Source organism: Aulonocara stuartgranti (assembly GCF_965226115.1).
Source record: "Aulonocara stuartgranti genome assembly, chromosome: 12".
NCBI lineage: Eukaryota > Metazoa > Chordata > Actinopteri > Cichliformes > Cichlidae > Aulonocara > Aulonocara stuartgranti.
In genome coordinates, this window is record NC_138948.1 from 8,881,287 (window position 1) to 8,905,294 (window position 24,008).

Here is a 24,008-nt window from a genome sequence, read left to right on the forward strand (position 1 = left end):
AGGAAACCTTTAGTTCAGAAGTCACAGACATTCAAGTCCACACAGCATAGTAGTGTGAATCCAGCTATAAAGATCTGATTAAAGTCATATAAACTGAAAGCCCAATTTCTGAGAGAGGGTTTTTTGAAGGGTGCGGTATGTAAGCATCTTATTCTAAAAGGATGCTACTAGCCAGCTAACCCTGTCCATCTCGTCTCCCAGTTTCTGCTAGCTGCTCAGGTGTGGTGGTTCTTGATGTCATTAAGTGGCTGCTCATAGTCCTTGTTGCTAAGAACTGGGGGACCTGAACCCTGTGGATAACTGATTTATGATGTTGCCACAAAAGCACCCTGGCTATTTGGCACAAGAGACTAATCAGGCCAGGCCTGTGCTCTTATTATTCAAAATATTTATAGCCCCCTGAGAACCAGCCTATTCATTTATGTCCTCTGTAATGGATGTTTGTTTTGGCGTCTATATCTTTTGACTTATTTGAGCTACTTACGACGCTTTTTCTAGTAGTGAAAATGGTGAAAATGTCACCCCAGATGGATCTCTTTAGGCTGCTTGTTTTTTAATGATCCAAAAACCAAAGATTATACTACAGAGAATTTTAGAAGCTGGGACAGGCTAAAGATTTTATTTTTGTATTGTTCCTGAACACTGTAATCTGCTCAGATCAAGAATAGCATGTGACTGATTTCATGCCACAGGCAGTTACACATACAGTGCCTTTGTTATCACTGCCTTATGTGAGGAACTCCCATGAGTTCCTTGATTAAACACGGGTACCATTACTACATACAGCTGCAGAATGAGTTCTTGCATTTGTTTGAGAACACTTGTTGCCTTTCCTCAGTTGCCTACTCTGTTACCACCTGTTGGTTTTACTGGGCTTTGCTCTGATGCGTAATAATAATGATATTGACCATCTCAAAGTCTCAAAGTCACATATCTATGCACCACCACAAATTTCATTGTCACTGTGTTATCAGTTTAAATCGAGATATAATAAACTGGCCCTGTTAGCCTTAATAAGATTGCACGTACTGAATCAATGGGCCGTAGCATCAGCTGCAAAAGTACTTTCTGAGCCTGGTGGTGAAGTATATTCATGAGCTTAAATTTTAGAAGCAAGGACACTCTAGAGTCTGATAAGTTCAGGTTTCAGGATCAAGTTCATGAGATTCTTTTGCTTCACTAATTGATGCTTCTCTCAGCTGGTTAAATTATTTCTGCAGTGCAAGCAGCTGTGTTTGAGAAAGTTATTTAACCCTCCGATCTGTATTCCAGTCATTTTTGTTTTCTTTTACCTCATCTCATTTCCCATGAACACATAGTAATGTGAGGCTTGTTAGTACAGATCATCGACATCGCACTGCATCGTCACTGACCTTCAGAAAACCTCATTTTCTCACATCACTTTCACACCCATCAAACTCCTCTTCCGTGTGTCATAACTCAGACGCACACCACCTCGCAGTCATGATCATACCATCATGTGGATGTGAACACATCACGCATGAGGATGCAGGAGCACGAACCTCGTCTCAGTTGCATTCAAGACTGCAATTACAGAGTGAAATTGCCTGCATTCTTTTCAGTTCACTTTTTCTTTCGTTTTTGCCTCCTCCCAGCTTCACGGCTCAAAACAAAAAAGCAGAATCATGCTCCAGATGTGTTGTAATGTGTCAATTAAATACGTTTCAGGAAGAACTCCTGAAGTTCAAGATCTTCTAAAGAACCATGAATGTCAGTGAGGATTTCTGCAGCAGGATGTGACAGATTAATAATTTGGAAGTGATTCTGTGCACACACTGATGCATGGCCTCTTTGCATTGCTCTCACACTTTTAAGAGTTTTTTTGATTGTTGTTTTCTTTTTTTTTAATCTGCAGATGCTTTTGCTGCCTGCCTGATATTTTTTTTGTTTCTTGTTCTTGTTTTTTTTTTTTAACCTCCTTTCTCTGCCTCTTCTGTCTTCCTTCCCCTTTTGGCTTGTAGAGGATGTTTCTAATCTCACTGCGAGCGATGTCATGAATCGAGTAAATCTAGGATATTTGCAAGGTAATTTGTGTGCTGTTTATAACTCATTTGCAACATGTGAGTGATTACGTCCACCTTGTGGAGAAAGGAATTTGTCCTTTCGCCAGCATCCAATGAAGAATAGCATTTGCCCACCAAAAAGAATGCTTAACTGTAGATGTTATCTTATCTCTTTAGTTATATAATCTGTTTTATTTGACGTATAACTTGAGTACAAATGAATACATTAGGACGTTGAAGTTAACAGTGACTGCCGTTGCTTAGAGTTGCAGGCCATTTCAGAGCACCCGTATTCAGAGGGGACCAGGCTGTCAGGTTAGCTGGTTGATCACAGTACTGCAACTTTACTGCATGAGTGTGAGTGTGCGTGTGTTTTTTATGTGAGTGTGTCCCCTGCCAGAGTCAGCAGTAGGTCAGCAGCAAGTCTCTCACTCTACTCTCTCCCTCTCTTTTTCGATCTCCATCTGGTCTTTCTGCACTGTGTTCCTGTGAGGTGACGTCCCAAATGGCTAGAGTACTGCAGGGCATCAGAGTATGGCTTAAAGAGTGGAGCGGAGTGCATTATGTCTGTGGATGGAAGGATAGATTGTATTCTATAAATGTATAAAAGACGACGAGTGTCGGAGGTGGTCTGATGTAGAAAGTAAACATGTTGGATGAAGCGGGGCTCTTTTCCTCCTCCATGTCTGTTACTTTCACATGTCAGTGCACCTCAGAGTGTATTAACTTTATGCCATGGCCACTTCCCCAAAGAAGTCAAGTTTGAGCTGATTGTAGTCAGTTTGAGCTCTTTTTACCTCTCAGCGTTTTTGCTCTGGTAATATATCTTGTGGTTCTGTACTCCTGCACACTGGAGTGCTCTCAATTTTATTTAAAGAGCAACTTAACATTCACCAAAAATATTGCTTTTTTAGCAACTTCCAGTGGTTTAACTTCTCGCTTTAGTGTAGTTATGCAAAATGTGCACGCCAAGAGCACTGTGTGGAAAGAATAAATATAGAGGGAGGAAATAAAAATCAGAATATAAAGGCGGGTGATACTGAAAGACTGCAACACTCTGCTGGCAGGGTGGAACAAAATTATTCCAAAGATATTTTCCTTCACTGCCGTAACAGTGAAAGTCTTACAGCGGTGTTCGATTGGGTTGAGTTCTGGTGACTGTAAGGATGATAACATATGTTTCACACACAGACTCGCTATAATGTGGACATTATGCTAGTGGCTCTTAAAAGCAAAGCCAGCAAGGATGTGTCATCTCAGTATTAGCAGGGGGCAACTCCTCTGGCTCCAGAAAGAAATCTGATTGTAGAAGTCTGTAGGAAATGACCCAAGTGCTCTCTGGTGACTTCAGAAAATGCTTTTCTAATGAGTTTACAGTCGTAATCGATGGTTCCAAGTCTTATTTAACTCAGCACATGTAAATTATGGCCCCCATTAGAGCCTGAAAGGGCAATAAAACCAGGGTATGCTTTCAGACAGGCCTGCCTCATGATTGGAAAATCTCTTTTGAATGTGGAGCGTCCTTTAGTTTCTAATTTTATTTTTAATACACAGTCTGTGGATTGACAACATTTTCATACTTATAAAAGTGCTTTGTGGTCATCTTGTTTGAGGCCAGCTTTTGAACCATAAAGATAAAGGTGCTCCCTCAGAACAAATGATGACGCACGGCATAAAAGAGGATCGAACAGGATTCGGTTCTTTTCCTGTAATTTGTTTCACACGTTTGAGCTAAAAATCGAAGGTTTCTAAATTAGAACAAGACCAATCTGTAGTTATTTTAGTGCCACAATAACTAAATGACTACATCCTAAATTGCTACATTAAAAACTAGGATTTTGATTAATGGGAAAAAACACTGACCCTAATAAATGGGAATAATAGGAACGCAAGCAAAAAGAGACCAACTTAAACGCTGACCAGTCCAGAATCATGTTTCCAGAGTTGGATAATTACCAGTGTCAGTATATTAAATATAATATTTAAATATTCACACTTCCGTAGCATGAATAAGGCAGGGGTCTAGATCATCTTTATTTGTTGCTTTGGGGGATTTTAAGCTGTTGATTCCAAATTAGTAGCATTAATAGGAGCAAAACTGTTTAAAAAAAGTATACCCTCTAACATGAGCAAAAGTAAGCATTGTTATAACTATAGTTATGCTGGATTACAGAGCCACAACAATAAATCCTTTGCTTTTCTTCAGCTGGTTACCAATTATATATCTGCCGCCATGGTATAACCCATATTTAATACACTGAGTAGTCTGCAGTAACGATGTGTGGATGAAGGGCGAACAGAGAATTACCGTAACTGTAAAGTGTACCTGAATAGATGAATAGATGAAGCAGCAGGTTGACCTCTTCCACTCTCACACTCCCAATGTGCTTTGCTTCACTCTGTTTGGTTTGAGTCGCTCTGCGTTTGGTCCAGTCTGACGGATGCTGGAGCATGTTCCTCTCTGTCTGTGCGTATGTCACATGTCAGTCGGGGGGAGGCTGGGTTGTGGTGGTGGTTGGGGGGGGTGGGAGGCTGAGTGTCGTCAGTTAGCATGGCAACCTGCCGCCTTAGCAGCCTGTTGGTCCCGTGTGGAATGCGCAGGACGTAAAAGGAATGCGACTTAGATCGATCTGTTGCGTAGCTGGGGACGCTGTCTGCATGCTGGCTCCGTTCTGAAGCTGCGCATGGGGTGCCATTTCAGTCAGCAGGCAGCATGTGGGCCTCCCCTTATTCCACAAAGTGCCCTGTCAGTAACGGTTAGACCTTCTCTCTCTTTCACCCCGCCTGGCTTTATAAAGGGCCACAAGCAGGTGGGTTTGTCACGGAGACACACGTGCCCTCCTTTTCCTTCCTCCGCCCATCACACGACACAAGTAGGAGACACTGCCGGAGTGCAATCACCACACATGCATGCAGACATGATTAACACACACACACACACACACACACACACACACACACACACACACACACATAATATGACTCATCTGGAAAAATAAAGGTTAAACTCTCATAGGTTTCCTCTCATAAAATCTAAACTCTTCATAGTGCAGAACAATTTCCTTGGCCTAACTGTGTTGTTGAAGCAATAAAAGATGTTTGTTACAACTGTTAATGTTTTTAGTGTTTATAACAGGATGTAAAGGACTGAATGGGGGAATTTTGCAATTTATGAGTATCTTTAAGTGGTTGATTTGAAAACGAATTAAAATGCTTTTCAAATAAAAATAATAAGATTTTCTAAATCAGTTTAATATTTTGTGAAATATTAAATTTTCTAACAGTAATTTATAATCACATGGTTGATTTATTGTTCAATTAGCTTGTTGCAGACTGGAAGAATTGTTTAACTATTAAAGTGAATCCGTCCTCGTCCCCAGTTGTCAACGTCTGGTACTTCCCCTGCAGTACTCATCAGAATCTAATCAAACTTGCACACACTGATCGCTTAATGGGTCCTCACCCAAACTGTGATCAAGGTTGAGGTAACATTGGTCGTTTTACGTGCAGCAACCTGTGAATTGTTATGAATCTTGAGCCTACGTCATTTACATCCTGGTTAAGGAACTAGTTAAAGGTAGAGAATATATGCAGGATTGATTTCTTCTACAAGAAATTGGTGAATATGGCAAACTGGACTCTAAAGGCTTTCAAAACTCTTTTGCTAGTCAAATTTTATTATACATCTTTAAAATATACAAACCATAAGAACTTTGAATACTGTGTAAAATGTTTAAAAAAGGAAGAACTGAATGATGAGCCCAGATCAGTCACCCATTGAAAACATTTTGCATTAATGATAAAAAAATAGAATAAAAGACATCCTGTATAAATTGATTATGTGAAAACATTTACATTTAAAAACTGCGACTGTCCTCCACTCACAGAGTTTGTATAAGTGTGGTAAAGCTGCCCCTGCTCCAGCTATTTAAAATGACCGTGTAAAAATGTCAGATTCTGGAGTTTGTATGTTCTTTTTTCTAATCCCATTTAAATACAGGCTTTACATTACTTAATGACAGGCTTTATTCATGCTAAATGTGTTTAATAAGATCATTTGTTTCCTCATATTAAGATTTAAATGATCATTAGCAGTTGTAACAAGGAACCCTCAAATTATTCCCGCAGTTATTTGCCTCCGATTTTTTGCACCACTTGCTCGTTAAGTTTTACTTTACTTTTGTCCTGACTGAAAGGCTGAAAACAAGGCAGTGTCATATTTTAAATGGATAAAAGGCTCATTTCCTGGTTGATGTTCTGTATAATGGAGGGGGACGAGAGAGGGCTCCAGAGCAGCACTGAAGGCCATCTCTGTCTGTTTCTACAGATGAGATGAACGACCACCAGAACACGCTGTCCTACGTCCTCATCAATCCTCCTCCTGACACCATGCTGGAGCTCAACGACATTGTGTAAGGACCTCTCTCTTTTATCCTCTACACTTTACTTTGTTAACACCTTTGTGTTTTATCTGTGTGTTGTTAGTTACAGTCAGACTAAATTACAATCTAAACCATTATGTTTTTTAGACTGGTCAGCCAACACTAATGGTACTTAAATGTAAATTAAACTGAGTAATAAATTACTGAATAGTTGACATGTGGAGCTCAGCTATGATATACACAAATCAAAATCTTATATATTGTTATTAAAGCCTGGAAATTATAATATGGTATCCATCCTCATATGTCAAAGCATTAACCAATATTAAATATCACCTTATTACCACTTACTGCCACAAGTCATAATATAAATATTAGAATATAAATATATTAAAATATTAGGGGTGCAACAATACACAAAATTCACGGTTCGGTTCGGTTCGATACTTTGGTGTCACGGTTCGATATTTTTTCGATACAAAAAAAATGTTCATGCCTTTTTAATTTGTCATTTATTAAAATTAGAAATATATATTTTAACTCAAAAGTACAGTTTTTAAATTTAATGTTGCTGAAACAAAAGTAATTTAAAAAAATAAATCTGATTGAGGAATCACTCATCTTTGGAAAAGAGAGTTTATTACAGAGAAATGGCTCTTTCCAAAATAAAAGCTATACTATACGCTTCTTCTGGGCTATATTCTCAGCAGCATATTGTAGCGGGTCAGGGCTGTTCGGGTTCTGTTTGTACAGTTATGTTTTGTTTATGTTGCCATAGTGACGGGTGACGCCCTCTCGCTGCGACGGTGTGTCCTTCCGGGGTCAGAGGGCGCCCTGTGTGTTGTTGTTGTTGTTGTTGCTGTGCGGTTGCCGCGTTGAGCAGTTAGCTAGCGGCAGTGTTCTTCTGCAGATGTCAATAAACGGCTGTGCTCCCTGGCTAGCTCACGGGAAGCAAGACCAAACGACACCTCCGTCTCCTCCTTGTCTGAGCTCGCCACATTGGTGTCAGAAGTGGGATGATGGTGGCACCCCATGTTCTGACCCGAGTGACTTTTCCCCCGCCGGTCGTGACCGGCCGGTGCGCCAAAAGAAGGCACCTGGACATTTGCAAAGTGAAAGCAAAAAACAAGCGCAAATTCAAACGCGATTTCAATATGTCACATATTGACAGTGGCTCACCGATGCCAATGACATAATTACCCAGCTACATTTCCGAAAGAATGCAAAAGCATTGACATATATTTTCTTCCTACAATAGCCCGACGGGCAGGGCAGAGATAGCCCGACTGGAAAAATCGCTAGCCCCCATCGGGCTAGCGATTTTGCAAGCCCTGTGTTACAGGCATGGCCCTTTAAGGATGAAGCCTGATGGGAAATGTATTCGGGATGTGTGTAGCGGGACTGCCTGGTGTGTGTGTGTGTGTGTGTGTGTGTGTGTGTGTGTGTGTGAAGAGAGAGAGCGGAGAAGGGGAAAAAGTAACGGTTAGCTACAGAAGAGACGAAAAGAAAATAAATAAAAGGAATATAATAACTCCCTCGACAGCCAGAGTTGTGTCGGCGATGCTCGCTGTGAGTAAACTGTTTCAGCCCACTGTACGCGGTGTTCGTGCCTTAGAGAAGAAATAAAGTTCGGTGAAGCAGTTTCCTATGCCTCTTTCGATCTTTTTGCTAGCGGAGTTGACCTGTATAGTAAGCTGTTGCCGGCTACGAGTCAGTTACGGAACCTTCAAGTAACTGCCAGAGGTTTCCTTACTACGGTTCGGGGCCGCGGATCTGGCGCGGTAACACCTGTATCTGATTGAGGAATCACTCATCTTTGGAAAAGAGAGTTTATTACAGAGAAATGGCTCTTTCCAAAATAAAAGCTATACTATACGCTTCTTCTGGGCTATATTCTCAGCAGCATATTGTAGCGGGTCAGGGCTGTTCGGGGTTCTGTTTGTACAGTTATGTTTTGTTTATGTTGCCATAGTGACGGGTGACGCCTTCTCGCTGCGACGGTGTGTCCTTCCGGGGTCAGAGGGCGCTCTGTGTGTTGTTGTTGCTGTGCGGTTGCGGCGCTGAGCAGTTAGCTAGCGGCAGTGTTCTTCTGCAGATGTCAATAAACGGCTGTGCTCCCTGGCTAGCTCACGGGAAGCAAGACCAAACGACACCTCCGTCTCCTCCTTGTCTGAGCTCGCCACATTGGTGTCAGAAGTGGGATGATGGTGGCACCCCATGTTCTGACCCGAGTGACTTTTCCCCCACCGGTCGTGACCGGCCGGTGCGCCAAAAGAAGGCACCTGGACATTTGCAGGACTTTGTGTGGGGTAATGGGGTCGTCGGGGACGACTGACCCCTTAGGTGGGGGCTATGTAGCGGGTCAGGGCTGTTCGGGGTTCTGTTTGTACAGTTATGTTTTGTTTATGTTGCCATAGTGACGGGTGACGCCTTCTCGCTGCGACGGTGTGTCCTTCCGGGGTCAGAGGGCGCTCTGTGTGTTGTTGTTGCTGTGCGGTTGCGGCGCTGAGCAGTTAGCTAGCGGCAGTGTTCTTCTGCAGATGTCAATAAACGGCTGTGCTCCCTGGCTAGCTCACGGGAAGCAAGACCAAACGATACCTCCGTCTCCTCCTTGTCTGAGCTCGCCACAATATTAAACATATCAGGTCCCCATAAGGAGAATCATGTGCTAACGGCTGTCTAAATGACTCGGGTAAAGTTTGTAGCATGCATGCTTGTTGTTTTTGTCTGCTTCCACTTGTCTTTGCACTAGGATGATGTCGGTGTAAATGTGCAGTCATATTCGTTGTGTTCCCACTAGTGCTGTCAGCATTAATCTCCTTGAAATGACGTTAACGCCACAACATGGCAAATCTCCGTTAACGAGCTACCCCTGCATGGGGCTAGACAGCCAACACGTTAACGAGCTAACTGCGCTAACACACTAGTTCCCACTCATGTAATTGTGCATTGAGTGGCACATCCAACATACTGTTTTACTTTAGTCCATGACGCGCTTAGCTTCAGGGTCATACGTCACATGAAAACCAAAATAATTCCAAAAGCCAGATCTGAATGAGGGTGGGGGAGGTTCAATTTGCCATGTTGCAAGGAGAGCTTAACTTCTGTCTCGCTAACTTGCCCTGCGCTCTTCCTTCTGACAATGCTGTCTGTGTTGAACGCTCAGTGGATCTGCGCTGACAGTGCAGCCTAGGCGGAGTAGTCGAACGCAGATTCACTGAGCGCTCAACACAGACAGCATCGTCAGAAGGAAAGTTGATAAAATAAATTACAAATTTTGTATTGTTCATACATATGCGTACCGAACCGAAAGCACTGTATCGAACGGTTCAATATCGATACGAGTATCGTTGCACCCCTATAAAATATATAGTATCAGAATACAAATATATTGTAATGCACAGATATTGCAATTTTATTGCTAGTAGGTTATTATTTTGTAACCAGCACATTGTTTTACTATATTTACCCCGGGTTTCTTGAATGTTATTACCCATCCATCCATCCATCTTCTTCCTCTTAACTGGGGCCGGGTAGTGGGGGCAGCAGCCTAAGCACAGAAGCCCAGACCTTCCTCTCCCCAGCCACCACCTCCTCCAGCTTGTCCGGGGGAACACCAAGGCGTTCCCAGGCCAGCTGAGAGATATAATCTCTCCAGCGTGTCCTGGGTCTGCCCCGGGGCCTCCTCCCAGTGGGACATGCCCGGGACACCTCACCAAGGAGGCATCCTTATCAAATCCCCGAACCACCTCAGCTGGCTCCTTTCGATGTGGAGGAGCAGCAGCTCAATCTGACCCCTCCTGGATGGCCGAACTTCTTACCCTGTCTCTAAGGGAGAGGCCAGCCACCCTTCGGAGGAAGCCCATTTCTTTCGCTTGTAACCGCAGTTTCGTTCTTTCGGTCACTACCCACAGCTTGTGACCATAGGTGATTGTAGGGACGTAGATCAACTGGTAAATTGAGGGCTTTGCTTTTACACTCAGCTCTCTCTTCACCACAACAGACCGGTGCAGCGTCTACATCACTGCAGCTGCAGCACCAAACCGTCTGTAGATCTCCCGCTCCTTTCTCCCGTCAGTCGTGAACAAGATCCCAAGATACTTAAACTCCTCCACTTGTTGTTACCCAATAACATAATTTCAATGTAATATCACTCAGCTATAACAACTATTGATACAAAATTATTATTTGGATACACTTACAACTTCAGTGGGGTAATTAAAAGGGAATGTTACTATGTTATTACTGAGCTGTAACAAATTGTTACTTTGTTATCTGATCTGGGGGAAAAGGACAAATTATAAGTTTATTCAACTTAGTATTTACAGTCATCCTGTATATCCAGACATGCAGCTTGCAAACAGCTACAAACAATGACTTCACACTGTTTCGTAAATATATCTTTTGCAGGAGAACTGCAGGAAAAGTCTGGTATTATGTGAAATATTCCATTTATAACACCTTTCATGTAAACTCCAGCTGTGTCGCAAAGCGTCACCCTTTTTGATGTGTGAATCGATGCCTGCAGCACACGCGCACAGGTAACGGTTAACACCTCGAGCAGAGAACCAGCAGGGTGTGTGGATCTTAACAGGCGGCGATATAACTGGCATGTTAACTGGCTAACACTAAAAAGTATAGCTATTCTGAAACAGTCAACAACGTAACACGAATATTAATTAATACGAGGCATCAGTAAAGTTCCTTAATAATACTGGTGTCACCTTGTTAAGCGTGACTGCTTCAGAATTATTTCTAGCCTCATAAGAAAGGCAAGTAAAAAATGGCTGAAATGAAGTCTAGTTGTTATTTAACTTGCAAAGGCTTAACTTCAAACTGCGCACTGAACTTCCACTTTTGAAGCCTCGCCGCCACAGACTCCAGGGTCGAGCTTATGTAATTATAATGAGCAGCCAGAAGGGACAGCTGGCAAATCATTCTGCTTTTGAGTAATGCACCAATCAGACACAACATTATAACCACTGACAGGCGAAGGGAATTGCATATCGCTACAGTGCCACCTGTTAGGGTTGAGATATATTTGGCAGCAAGTGAACTGTCAGCTGTTTTTGGCAATGTGGATCTGAGGGACTGACATGATCCAGCTTGAGGTGGCTATATGACTGTGTCACAGCCTGTGAACATGGTGGGTCTTACTGGGCTACATTATTAAAAAGTTCAGTGCAGGCCGTGACAGAAAGAGGGCAGGCTGTTGCCACACTACAGAGCTGGTCATGTCGACCCCTGTCCACAGGGGAGGCATTGGAAGAAGGCGGCCTGGCCCCATGAGTAATGTTATCAGAAAAAGCAAAAGGATTTACTGTTTAAAAAGGCAGCCTGAATGAAGCAAGTCCTTGCATTTATGTGGGTGTTACTTCAACCTCTGCCTAAACATAGTTGCAGACCATTTGTATCTGCTGATCGTAGCGGGCTCTTTGAAACAGCTACAAATATTATATGAAGGACCCTGGTTTAAAGAAGCTGTGTGCACACAATACCTAATGTTAATGTTGGAGCTGATTGGTGTAGTTAATAATTTAACTGTTAGAACCAAACTAGGATTTTAAAGTTTCAATTAATTTGCACTCATCCATACTACAAGTTAATACACTACCCTGTAACTGTCCACTGATTGAGATCATGACAGTGCTTTAATAATAGAACTGTTCCAGTATTTAAGATCTCATCTGTTATTTATTTGAGATCTCTCTATATTTTTTGTTTCATAGACCTTTATTATATTGTTTTCAACTTGATAGTAACTAAGTAAATCACCTGGTAATAATAATTAAATTGTTGCTACTGTAGACAGTAGTATAAAACATACAACATGTGTTTGATCACGCCAGATGTCCTTCCTGACAGAAACACCAGCTGATTCCTGTCATCTCCTGGGATAAAACCAGGGCTCATTCTCTTGTTAGGTAAATGTGTAAACCATTACACTGTGGAGCCACTCTGGAGACTCAGTAAGAAAGGAAGGTGAACAGTGCAAACCTCTTGAGTAATATTTAGCAAGTACATGGTTGGAAAGTTACTCTCACAGTAAGTTTTAGACTAATTAACAGCTTAATTTAGTGATAATGCTCAACTTTCCTAGAGGTGAAACCCCCGGCTGCCATATTTAAATGCCAGATGTTTACATGTAAGTACTCGTTTGGGAGTCCAAGTCTGTAACTGCTCCATGCTGGCAGATAATGTCAGTTTTTGTCTTTGCAGGTATATAATCCGCTCAGACCCACTGGCGCACGTGCCGGAGGACTCGCAGGTGGGACCGGCTCGTTGTAGCAGGAACCAGCAAGACTTTGGCACAGAGACCAGAGATGAGACTCACCTCTGAAACCCACCCACGCCCCCAGAGTCCTCTACACACCCTGACCCTTAACCTCTGAAAGCCGGCCTGGGCCCACTGAGCTAGTTTGTCTCACACAGATAAAGGCTCCTATCGGGCCGAGATCAGCTGTCCATAGTGAATGTGCATTAAGTGCGTCTCAGCTCGAGACCAGAAACGATCAACATCTTAAAAATTCACCCCTGAGAGATCTCCTGTTTCCCTACCGAGCTGCTATAGAAAGATGCATGAAGAGTGCCTCGTCATCACCTGCCATTCAAACACACGCAAACACACATCACCCACGAAAACAATCTGAAACTGAGAACCCTCCTCCGAAAAAAAAAGGACGGCGAGAGTAGAGCTTAAACAGAATATCTTCACCGTCACTTCGTTCACCAAGCAGTGCGGTTGACCTCATACCATGACCTCCTCTGTGCTTGTTTCTACCTGAATTTACAAAAGAACAGAAACCTGGGGCAACTACACCCTCCTTCACATCTAAACGATCATGTCATCTAAAGACGAGGGTAAATGCTTTGAATTTCTTCTTTTTTAGGCATTTAACCTAAAATTACACTACCTGTGCACTTCTCTTTACTTATTTATTTTAGCTTAATTCAAATTTTAAAACTTTGTTAGACAGGTTTTTTATTTACTTACAAGCACAACCTTTTTTTCTGTAAATATACACACTGCCGTGCTACTTTTATCAGCCAGGTTTGCGGTATATTTCTGGAAATGACTTTGTTGTGATCATTGCTAGAAAGTACATTTATTCCTAATTTATTTCATTAAGTTTTCCAAGTCATGTCTGCTCTACTGTATGTGCCATTCTGTTTACACTATTGCTTTGTGAATATCGTTGAATTATTTATAACTTTTGTGCCATTCTGCATCTTTTTAGTATGGAGCCTGTCAGCAGCAGTACAGGTGGAAATAAAACGTTCGTTATTCCTTGTTTTACTGCAGTGGGTGCACAAAATGTTAATTCATGTTCTTAAAGAAAATGCAGAAGTGCCAAAATCTGCAGTTTCGTAGGTCATCTCCATCAGTGAGTCAGTCCCCATAGACTTGCATGCCTGTCGGGGTTTCCCAACGTCAGCTATGAAATGTACATATTTAAAGCCTTTAATAATCAGGGTGTGACAGTACTCAACAATTAGTTGCTGAACTGAACTACAATGTTTGTGCTGCTGGTGCCATTTAAAGCATTTCTGACGTAATATTATTTGACATAAAAATATATATGGCCTGCTGTGCAGCTGATTGTACAGTCTGACAATTTTGTGCTTAAATTTTGGTGTACCTAATTTTTTTTTATTAGTAAGTAACTTATCAGTACTAATCAGAAGTTATTTTAGTTTCGACTTTCAGCCCTACGGTTTATGGACCCAGCTTGCTAACCAAGCTAGCTGCAGAACATCCTCCCAATAAGAGCTAAACATAGTGAGCTTGGCCCTGCACAGTGCTTGTTATCACAGCAGCACTATCCTTCTTATCACATGCTCATTATTTAGGAAAAGTCTGTAGGCTAGTTTTTTAATATACGCACACAAATTACATCTCATGTCAGATCACATTTTGTGCATTCAGTTTAGTAAAACATGGCATCCCCGCCGCCGCCTGCCAACGACAAGCTCTGTACATCTGTGACATCAGTGTTTATTATTACAGGAGCTGACCCAAACATCTGCAGCAGCAAAAGGAAAACTGTTCATCAAAAAAAGGAACAATTTTCTAAATTTAGCATTTAGAAACTAATGTTAACAACACAAGCCTTTTTGCTGCTGTACTTATTACAACTCAGTATTTATCTGAAGTATTATAAGCTGCATTTTTAATTTTATATTTAAGTGCTATTTATCGTTGAATAGGATAGAATGAGAAAATTCTTTTTTTTTCTGGACTACTAGTTTTAACAAGTTAATTTTTAACTGTCAAGTGTCTCCGTCACTCAGTACATATCATGGTCACTTTGTAAGGTACACCTGTTCAACTGCTTGTTAATGAAGATAACTGATCAGCCAATCACATGGTGAGAATAGAGTGCATTTAGGAATGGATGCCTGTTTGAGACAACCTACAATTCAAACCGTGCATCAGAATGGGGAAGAAAGGTGATTTAAGTGACGCGGGAACAGGGTAACCTACATCATTTGAAAATTCACGGTGAAAATCTTTGGATTATTGCGTACATAAAGATGCAAAATGTGACTACTTAGCTGTAGAATTTAGAGAGAGTATTTAGATTACCCAATTATCTAGCAAAATAAGATGCTCAATTAAAAAAATCACCACTTGCACTAAAATCAAATCATAAAATGTTTAAATGACTTTCAGTTATCAGTGCCACAATGGATCTGTTGTGGTAAAAATTGGAGAATTGATATCTCTAACTGCTATTTCACTCGGTCACTTGAAAATAAAGATCCTCATCTTTTGCTAAATGCTATCAGATGCATCATCGTTAACTGTAATTAATATCAACAGCAGTCAGGCTCCAGTGTTTTCAACTTGAATTCATTTGATTGTTGTCGGGGTTTTTTTGTTTTTATGATCATATCTGGAGATGAGTTGCAGTGCGACCGGTAGCAGAATAGTTTTGCACAGATATCGACAGGCACAGTCAAGTCTGTTTCTATCCTGTAAATTTACTGTATTTCCAAATTTATTTTGGAACGAGCTGAAAAGCAAAATGCGCTCCTTTCTGAACCGTACGGGCACATTGTGTATGAAACAATATTTAATCTTGATTTATCTTCTTTCAGCTGTACATTTGGTTTGCTCAGTGTATATAAAACCTTAATGTACTCATTGTTTGCCAGTTTGTTATTTTGTGTGACGAAACGTGAAACTGTTGGACTTGAACTATTTTTGCACTATGCTCTACGGGAATGCGTAGAGCATAACAGCACCCCTTTAATATGAATCTGCAGAACACGGCGGACAGTATTCAACCGTTCCCATGAAGCAGAAAAAAGCGTGATGTGCAGTAAATTATCATGCATCTGTTGGTTTGGTTTACCCTGTGAATGTTTACAAAACTTGATTCGATACTTAATTTTTCATTTGTCAAAGAAATATCCAGTGACGATTTGAGAAATCAAAGTGTTTTCTCTCACTGAGATGTGCCATTTTTTCCCTTGTTTGTTCTGAAGAAAATATAGGATAGGATTTTTCATGCTTATTACTGTAGGCATATTTGTTCCGCTGAAATGTACTGTTGATCTTTGTTCATTGGCCCCTCTGAAGTGTCAGTTTACAGGGCAGGGAGGTGAGGAGTGAAAGCGTGAGTGACTGCGATGGAGGATGCAATCAGTGTGCTGATATACTCGCGTAACATCTTCCTAGGTCCTCACTTGTGACAAATCCGAACACTCTAGAAAGGGTTCACTTCACATCTCCTACTGTCCACACTTACAATACCACACGGGGCATGTTAACACGAAAAAAAGAAGCATGTTTTGATATACAGGCTTGCCAAGAACAAGACCTTTTGTACGTTGACAGGGACATTTACCGTTAGTCCAATGTCTAGAGAAACCCATAATCGAGTCAACTGCTTGCAAGCTGGAGTCATTATTTGATACTGTGTATTTATATGAATGGAACATGCATGTTGTCTCTGTGTTAACAAAAGCCTACTATATGTATTCTGTTTACCTCCACTTTGTTTTTGAGTCATTGTCCAATTTTTGTACTATTTCTTATGAGAAGTGTTCTTCTCCACATTCATAATATGAACAAATAAATGCTGCATGCAGCCAGAGCGGATGAACCTAACACAAACACGGATGTTTTATTTCATTTATGTGAGGAATGCGGGGATAATGACATATATTTTGTGCCGTATATAGATATGACCCCACCTATATAGGTGGCTGGTATGTTATGTGTGTGAGCTAAAAGACTCTTCTGATGTGTGCCGAGAGTTACCAAACAAAACTTATTTTGTTAACATCTTTTTTTTCGTCAAAACAAAATGTTGCTAGCTCAAATTAAATATTTTTTCTTTTGCTCTTTTATTTACATTTCCATATTTGTACACATTCAGCAATAAAGTAAGCGATGAAAATTAGCTTCACCCTAAAACGTCTTTATTATTATTATGTATCACATTATAAGTGACACTATCATTTTTTTGGACAAAAATTATGTATTAAATTAAAGTTGAAACAAGATATTGAAACCATAAACTCAGAAATTTAATAAATCAAGTGAGCAGGGCACACATTGCATAAAAGGAGAGCAAAGTAAAATACAGGGAGGAGAATATTTAAATCAGACATGCAAAATGATTTACTAACGATTGCAACATGCAATTTAGTGCTAATTGCACTGATATTTAACGCTGAAAAAAAGCATGTCTTATCTTTTGAGCTTGATATTGAAATTCACCTCAAAAAGCTTTTTTTTCCAACTCTAATCACAATTATGAGCACTCTTGGGTCTAGTTTAGAAAATCTGGCCTTTAAGTAGACTTCTATGCAATCTGATTTCAAGAGCTGCCCTCTGCTAGCCATTAGAAAGATTGCTGGGTTTTGGAAAATGGGCTAAATTCAGCCAGTCGTCATATTTAACACAAATGCATTAAGAGGCAGAGGCTGGACTGCACTGTGCCAATACAGCAAACTTTCAAGTTACACTTAGTGTAAGAATCAAGTGAGAATTTCATTTTACTTGAAGAGTGATTGGATAGCCATGATGATCTCCTCTGCCAGCTCTCTTCTAACGCCGTTGCTTGTTGGCATGTGTCTGCTTCCACCTCTGTCTGGTCCAACGGCCATTGTTCTGAACAACTTCATGCAGCAGGTTCATGAAGGCGTAGTCGTTCCCAGACAGCAGCGTTTCGTCATCAGGTGATGCACCACCAGAGGGAGCCTTTGAGCTGGACGCCCTGTTTTCTGCCCTCTGCCTGCTGTGCACAGCTCGTTTCGATTCCTTCCTCTGATTGTCCTCCTTGCTGCTCTTGATGTTGTTGTGTGCTGAGCTTTTTCCAGATGTCTGATGTCGATCCTGATGGAGGTTTTCCTGATTCGCATTTTGGTTTTGTGCAGTCGTTTGTGTCACAGTGGTAGTATCACCCACTGCCATCCCTTCTTTCTTCAGGTGTTCCTCTTCAATTGGTTTTAAGGACTGCGAGTGTCTCAGGTCCATGAGAGCCCCCATTTGATTTTTCATAGTTTCATCTTTCTCTTTGTCCCCATCAAAAGCGAAGGGATGGCCTCTATCATTTACAGTCTTCTTTATTTCATCTGAAAACGTCTTTGTTACATTTTGTCTCCAAACAGTCAAGTCATCACCATCCTCCTCATCTTCTGCTTTTCTTTTGCATCTTTCCTGCCACTGAGCTGCAGCGAGGGGCCAGGTAGAGATCCTCTTGATAATTTTGCTGCCTTTTGATCTTAGACCAAGACCTTCAACAGACTCTTCAACAGGAAGTGATTTGTTCTGGTCTGTGCCGATGCTCAGATAAGGTACCATGTCAGTGCTAACAGGAACACATTCAGGGTTTTCATCTAGATTTGTACCAGGATTGGCTGCTTTTTCATTCTCCTTGATCGCGTCTGTGGTGTTTGCGGGATTTTCTGTCTGAAATCCTCCTGCAGCTCCTGTGGCTTCAGTTTCATTCACCAGCTTCTGCTTTCCCTCAGCTGGGTTTTCAGTGACTTTTGCTTGAGCCTCTGTCTCAGTATGCAAAGTCACAGGATCCTTCCCAGATGCACAAAAAGGAGACATGAGGATTACAGCATTTGCTGACTTTGCTCTGATTCCAGTAAAGGATGTTATCCGAGCCATCTCTGCATCCTTATTCTCAGAGGATCTTAGAGAGTCATGACTTGATCTGCTTTCTTCTTCCAGCTGCTTTTTGTCTTCTCTCGAATGCCCGGGTGTCACACTTTTTTTGTTGTGTTTCCTTCGGTGTCGCACAGCCAGGAAACACACCACAAACAGCAGCACACAGAGGACCACTGTAGAGAGGGCCAGGTAAACAGAAAGACTATTTTAGCTACGTATGTATTTTCAATTCAATCAAACAGAAATATACAGTAGAAACATACCAATCACAGCAATGAGCACACGGACAATGTTGGTATCTGACGGTGGTTGTGATGGAACTGGCCAAAGGAAAAAAAAAAAAACCAGCACAGATTTCATGCATTAGTATTTCAGAATTCTGATGACAAACATTTTGAGAAGAATCCAATGTACCTGTCACTCCAGCAGGTTCAGAAGCTGTTGTGGATGAGTTTGTGAGTTCGGCGTGGGGTGAGGCTTCTGTCCTTACCAGAGGTGACGTCTCATAAGATCCTGAGGAGAATAAGAAACAAACTAGAGAGTCCACAATGTTGTAAAATGCAGAATGTTTTCACTTCTTAAAAGCAGTAATTGTGCAAAATGTTTTAACAGTTATATACAGTTCAGGACCGCTGGGCTATGGTCAGATTAATCGTGTTACTCTGGCGCCATCTGCAGGTCAATAACTGACAGAGTTTCAGGATGACTCATACTAAGGGTGTGTGCAGATTTTCCCCAATGCGGTTACGGTAGATTCTGTCAAACTGATATAAAATTATTTTTTCATAGCAAAATAATAGACAACAACATAAAACAAAACAAAAAAGTCTTAGGAATATTCGTAATCAGTGATTCAGAGCTATTCTGTGACACAGATTTGATGCTGTCAAAGTTAGAGACCCTCTCTTTGCCTTCCAAACTGCCTTAATTCTTCATCACAAAGATACAGTAAGGTGCTGGAAACATTACTCAGAGATTTTGGTTTATATTGAGATGATGACAAGACCAGATGACTGTGGAGGCTGTTTGAGTCGACATGTTCAAGAAACCAGTCTGAGATGATTTGAGCTTTGTGACATGACTGTCATGCTGCTATAGGAGGAGACATCAGAAGATGGTACATTAAGGGGTTCTACTCTATTTAAACAATGCTCAGTTGGTACTAAACGGCAAGAGTGTGCCAAGAAAATATCCCCAACACCACTGTACAAGCAGCAGTGGCATGACTCATTGATACAAGGAAGGATGGATCCATGGTTTCATGTTTAGACCCTATCAATCAAATGCTGCAGCAGAAATCAAGATTTATCAGATCAAGCAAAATTTATGTTGGCCAATTTTGGAGAGCAGAATTGTAGCATCAGCTCCCTGTTCTTATTTGACACGAGAACCACCTGATGTGCTTTTCTGCTTCAAGATTTGATGCATTGTGCATTCAGAGATACTCTGACACAAAGAAACAGTCCATGTCTCCTTGCATAAATGCATTGAGTTGCTGCCATGTGATTGGCTGATTAGATATTTGTGTTAATAAGCAGTTGAGCATGTGTACCTAATAATGTGGTCAGTCAGTGGTATGAGTTGTGTGTGTGTGTGTGGGGGGGGATAAAAACAATAGAAACAAAAGACAGGAAAAGCCACATGTACCAGTGAGAGAGGAGCTTGTGGGTTTGGTTTTGAAAGAAGTTTCTGTCTTTGATGTTGGTCGTGAAGGAGTTTCCACTTTTACTGCAGGCAAAACAGAGACACTGATTGCTAATGTTTTAAAGAGATAAGAGTATTCTTGTCATAATGGTGAATTTCAAACAAAAAAAAGAAGCACATGTACCAGTGGATGCAGGGCTAGGTGTATGTACATAGATAGGCTTAGGGTGGATAGAGGTCTCTAATGATGAAACTGTCACTAGAGAGAACAGCCGAGACATAAATACGCACAAATTTAAAATGTAGAGAATTTCACATTTCTAATAAAAACTGGGAAACGAAAAAAAAAAAAAAGTACCAGTTTGAGAAGAGTTTATTGTGGATGCATCAGTGGATGAGGCTTTGAAAGAAGTGCCTGAGTTTGAGGTTGGGCGTGATGGAGTGGTTGTCACCACTTTTACTGCAGGTAAAAATAGAAATACTAAGTGCCAGTTAATAGTATGCACACACTGAAATGTAAAGAGTTTCACGAAATTTTATTAGCCACATGTACTGGTGTAAGAGCTTGTTGTGGGTATATCAGTGGGTTTGTGTGAGTTTGATGTTGGTCGTGATGAAGGAGTTTCCACTTTTACTGTAGGAAAAAAAGAGAAAAGCATTGTTTTTGTTTTTAAAAAGGGGTGAAAATATTTCTGTCAGAATTTAGAATTTTTATGAAAAAAAGCAGCACATGTACCAGTGGATGCAGGGCCAGATGCGTGTGCGTAAGTGGGCTTAGGGTGGACAGATGTTTCTAATGATGAATCTGTAACTACAGAGAACAAACGTATGCACAAATTTAAAATGTAAAGAATTTCAAACATCTAACGGAAACTAGGAAAAGAAAAAAAACTTCATGTACCAGTGTGAGAAGAGCTAATTGTGGATGTATCAGTGGATGTGGGTTTAAAAGAAACATCTGAGTTTGACGTTGGACGTGGTGGAGGCGTCCTCACCACTTTTACTGCAGGTAAAAATACAAATACTAAGTGTTGGTTATTTAAGTAAAGATATGTAAATACTCTTGTCAAGTGTTACAAATAAAAAACAACAACTCTGGCACAATTTAAAATGAAAAGCATTTCAAAAAAAGGATTAGCCACATGTACCAGTGTGGGAAGAGCTTATTGGAGGTACATCAGTGGATGAGGCTGCGAAAGAAGTGTCTGATGTTGGGCGTGATGGAGTGGTTGTCACCACTTTAACTGCAGGCAAAAATAGAAATAATAAGTGCCAGTTACTAGTACGCACAAAATGTAAAGAATTTCACAAAATTGATCAGCCACTGTACTGGTGTGGGTCGAGCTCATTGTGGCTACATCAGTGGGTTTGTGTGTAACAGAAGTGTCTGAGTTAGATGTTGGTCGTGATGAAGGAGTTTCCACTTTTACTGTAGGAAAAACAGAGAGAAGCATTGCTTTTTTTTTTTTTTTTTAAAGGGGTGGAAATATTTCTGTAAGAATTTTGAATTTTTATGAAAAAAAGCAGCACATGTACCAGTGGATGCAGGGCCAGGTGTGTGTGCATAAGTGGGCTTAGGGTGGACAGATGTTTCTAATGACGGAACTGTCAGTGGAGAGAACACAAGCACGCACAAATTTAAAATGCAAAGAATCTTCAGCATCTAACGGAAACTGGGAAAAGAAAAAAAAGCTTCACGTACCAGTGTGAGAAGAGCTTATAGTGGGTTTGGGTTTGACGGAGGTTTCTGTCTCTGATGTTGGCGATGGAGAGGTCGTCACCACTTTTACTGCAGGTAAAAATGTAGATACTACGTGGCAGTTATGCTTTTAGACTTGTAGACTTTAATAAAAACAAATAATTAGGCAAGAAGAAACAGCTGTACCAGTGGATAAAGGGCCCACTGACGGTGTTCTTGATGGTGATGTCACGCATACCGTTACGTTCCACACCAGCCGACCCCTCAGGGATGGAGGACTCTCACAGGTCACGTCCATCTCGTTTTCCAGCTGAGATCTGCTCTGTAGAGCTGAGGGGAGAAGCGACTTTACATTTCTTTCTTTCTTTTCTTTTTTTTAATAAAACCACATTAATAATGTAGTTTCTCACTTTTCTCAAACCTTTCATAAAGGCGACAAAGTCTTCAGCTTCACACGAACAGTCCCAAGGGTTCCCACCTAATCTGATCTTGGTGGAGGTCAGAGATCTGAAGGCTTGTGGTGAGACCCAAGTCAACTTGTTCTTGGACAAGTCTAACTCAGCCAAGGCGGCCTGGGAACTGAAACTATTCTGCTCAATATTCCTGAGCATGTTTTTATTCAGCCTGAGGCTTGTGAGGTTAGCAAACTGTCCGAGCGTGGACTCACTCAAGACTTCAATGTGATTTCCCGTAAGGATGATCTCACTCAGGGCGGCGGGCTCTTTAAACCAGTTTGAATTAATCTGCGACAGATTGTTTAGCTCCAAGCTGAGATACTTAAGATTGGTAAGTGAGCTGAAGGCTTTTTCAGCGATTCTCGTGACACCTGCGTTGTTGATCGTGAGCCTGGTGATAGAAGCGAGGTTCTCACTCTGCAGCACTGTGGAGTTGATCTCTCCGACATCCTTCAGGACCATCAACAGAGATGAGGAACCAGGTTCAAAGTCTAAGTGGGCAGAAGTGTTTTTAGAGGAGTCAAACACAAAGCTGCACATACTTACATTTGCATCCTTTTGCTAAATCAATCTGAATCAACAAATGAGCTCAAAGGAGAAAACATGCAGTGAAACTATAAAATCAAAGCATCCTGCAGATATGCAAACATCTGAAGAGACTATTTTGTTGCCTTTGCTTCCCCCTAGTGGTTGACAAATGTGTGACCAGAGTAAAACTTGCAGCATCTGTTACAAGTCAGCAGGTATCATTAACTGTGGTTTGATCACGTTGAGTATTAAATTGTTAGTAAATTGTAGTAAGATCAATAAGAGAAAATAAAACTTCTTGATCAATCTTTACAGCCTGACAGAACTGAAATCAGACTTGTCCCAATGACCCCAGAAGCCTCAACATCATAGACTCAGTCTGGGACTATAAAGGCACAAAAGACAATGAAATCATCGGAATCCTCCGAAGAACTTAAAAAATATATAATTGTAAAAACTTTGGTCAATGGAAATAAAAAAATTCTGAAAAGTAGAGTTTAGGGGTCATTTTCTTTTTTATATGAAATTCTATTTTTTACTTGTAAAACTACAGGAAATGGTTTTAGCTTTGAATCATTTGATCGGACTGTTTTTTTTAACCAGCGTGAGCAGGTTTTGGTTCATGTGTTTATTCCTACAAGAATGTCTAAATCTATATCTGTGCAGGTCAGCCGAAAGGTTTCTTCTTAAAACCACATTCAGGGAGTCTCAGGTATTTAACCCTTAGTGAGGGCCGTCCCTTTGGCTCATGTGACAGGTCACATGATTAACAGTGGATCAACAACCCTGGGGACCTCCAAGAGACCTGCTCCTACTAAGGGTTAAATATCATGCACTCTCTGCTTGTTGTTTGACAGCTGAAGAAGTTTATTAGACGAGAGGTGAAACATCTTGTCAGAAAAGGCGACTTTAAGGCCAGTTGCGTTTTTTTCAGTATACACATTTGTGTATTAAATTGAATTAAATTAAATGAAGAAGAAATCCATTTTTCTTCTTGGTATGAAGTTAATTGACTTTATTTCCGATATATAAAATGTTGCTGTCTAAGCCTATTTTAAAGGTCACCATTAAAGGTGTAGTAAACAAAATTCCTTACATGTTGGGATGTTGAAGCAGATCGTGATCGTTCCCTCTTTGATACAA

The 24,008-nt window shown here is 41.0% G+C and overlaps 2 protein-coding genes across 27 annotated transcripts in view; one reads left to right on the forward strand and one right to left on the reverse strand.

Moving 5' to 3' along the window:
• kcnt1b (potassium sodium-activated channel subfamily T member 1b) overlaps window positions 1-16,757 on the forward strand; it is a 76,511-nt gene extending 59,754 nt beyond the window's left edge. For 18 of the 26 annotated variants that reach the window (XM_082553754.1, XM_082553773.1, XM_082553765.1 and 15 more), the window contains 3 exons: window positions 1,983-2,045; window positions 6,352-6,436; window positions 12,626-16,757. In XM_082553754.1, the coding sequence (XP_082409880.1) occupies window positions 1,983-2,045; window positions 6,352-6,436; window positions 12,626-12,746 (269 nt within the window). In that variant the 3' untranslated portion in view covers window positions 12,747-16,757. Of the gene's footprint in view, window positions 1-1,982; window positions 2,046-6,351; window positions 6,437-12,625 lie in introns of those variants that run through there. The other 8 variants (XM_082553776.1, XM_082553759.1, XM_082553763.1 and 5 more) reach the window with 4 other exon arrangements.
• A 236-nt stretch (window positions 16,758-16,993) lies between these two features.
• LOC309719522 (uncharacterized protein) lies at window positions 16,994-22,877 on the reverse strand (the record flags this gene model as incomplete). Its single annotated transcript, XM_082555682.1, has 15 exons — window positions 16,994-18,712; window positions 18,803-18,859; window positions 18,954-19,052; window positions 20,187-20,267; window positions 20,368-20,442; window positions 20,542-20,643; window positions 20,737-20,817; window positions 20,920-20,994; window positions 21,085-21,186; window positions 21,332-21,427; window positions 21,514-21,612; window positions 21,720-21,788; window positions 21,886-21,972; window positions 22,069-22,212; window positions 22,304-22,877. 15 exons carry the CDS (start codon window positions 22,875-22,877, stop codon window positions 17,469-17,471), a joined length of 2,985 nt encoding a protein of 994 aa, XP_082411808.1. The 3' UTR covers window positions 16,994-17,468.
• Window positions 22,878-24,008: the final 1,131 nt, after the last annotated feature.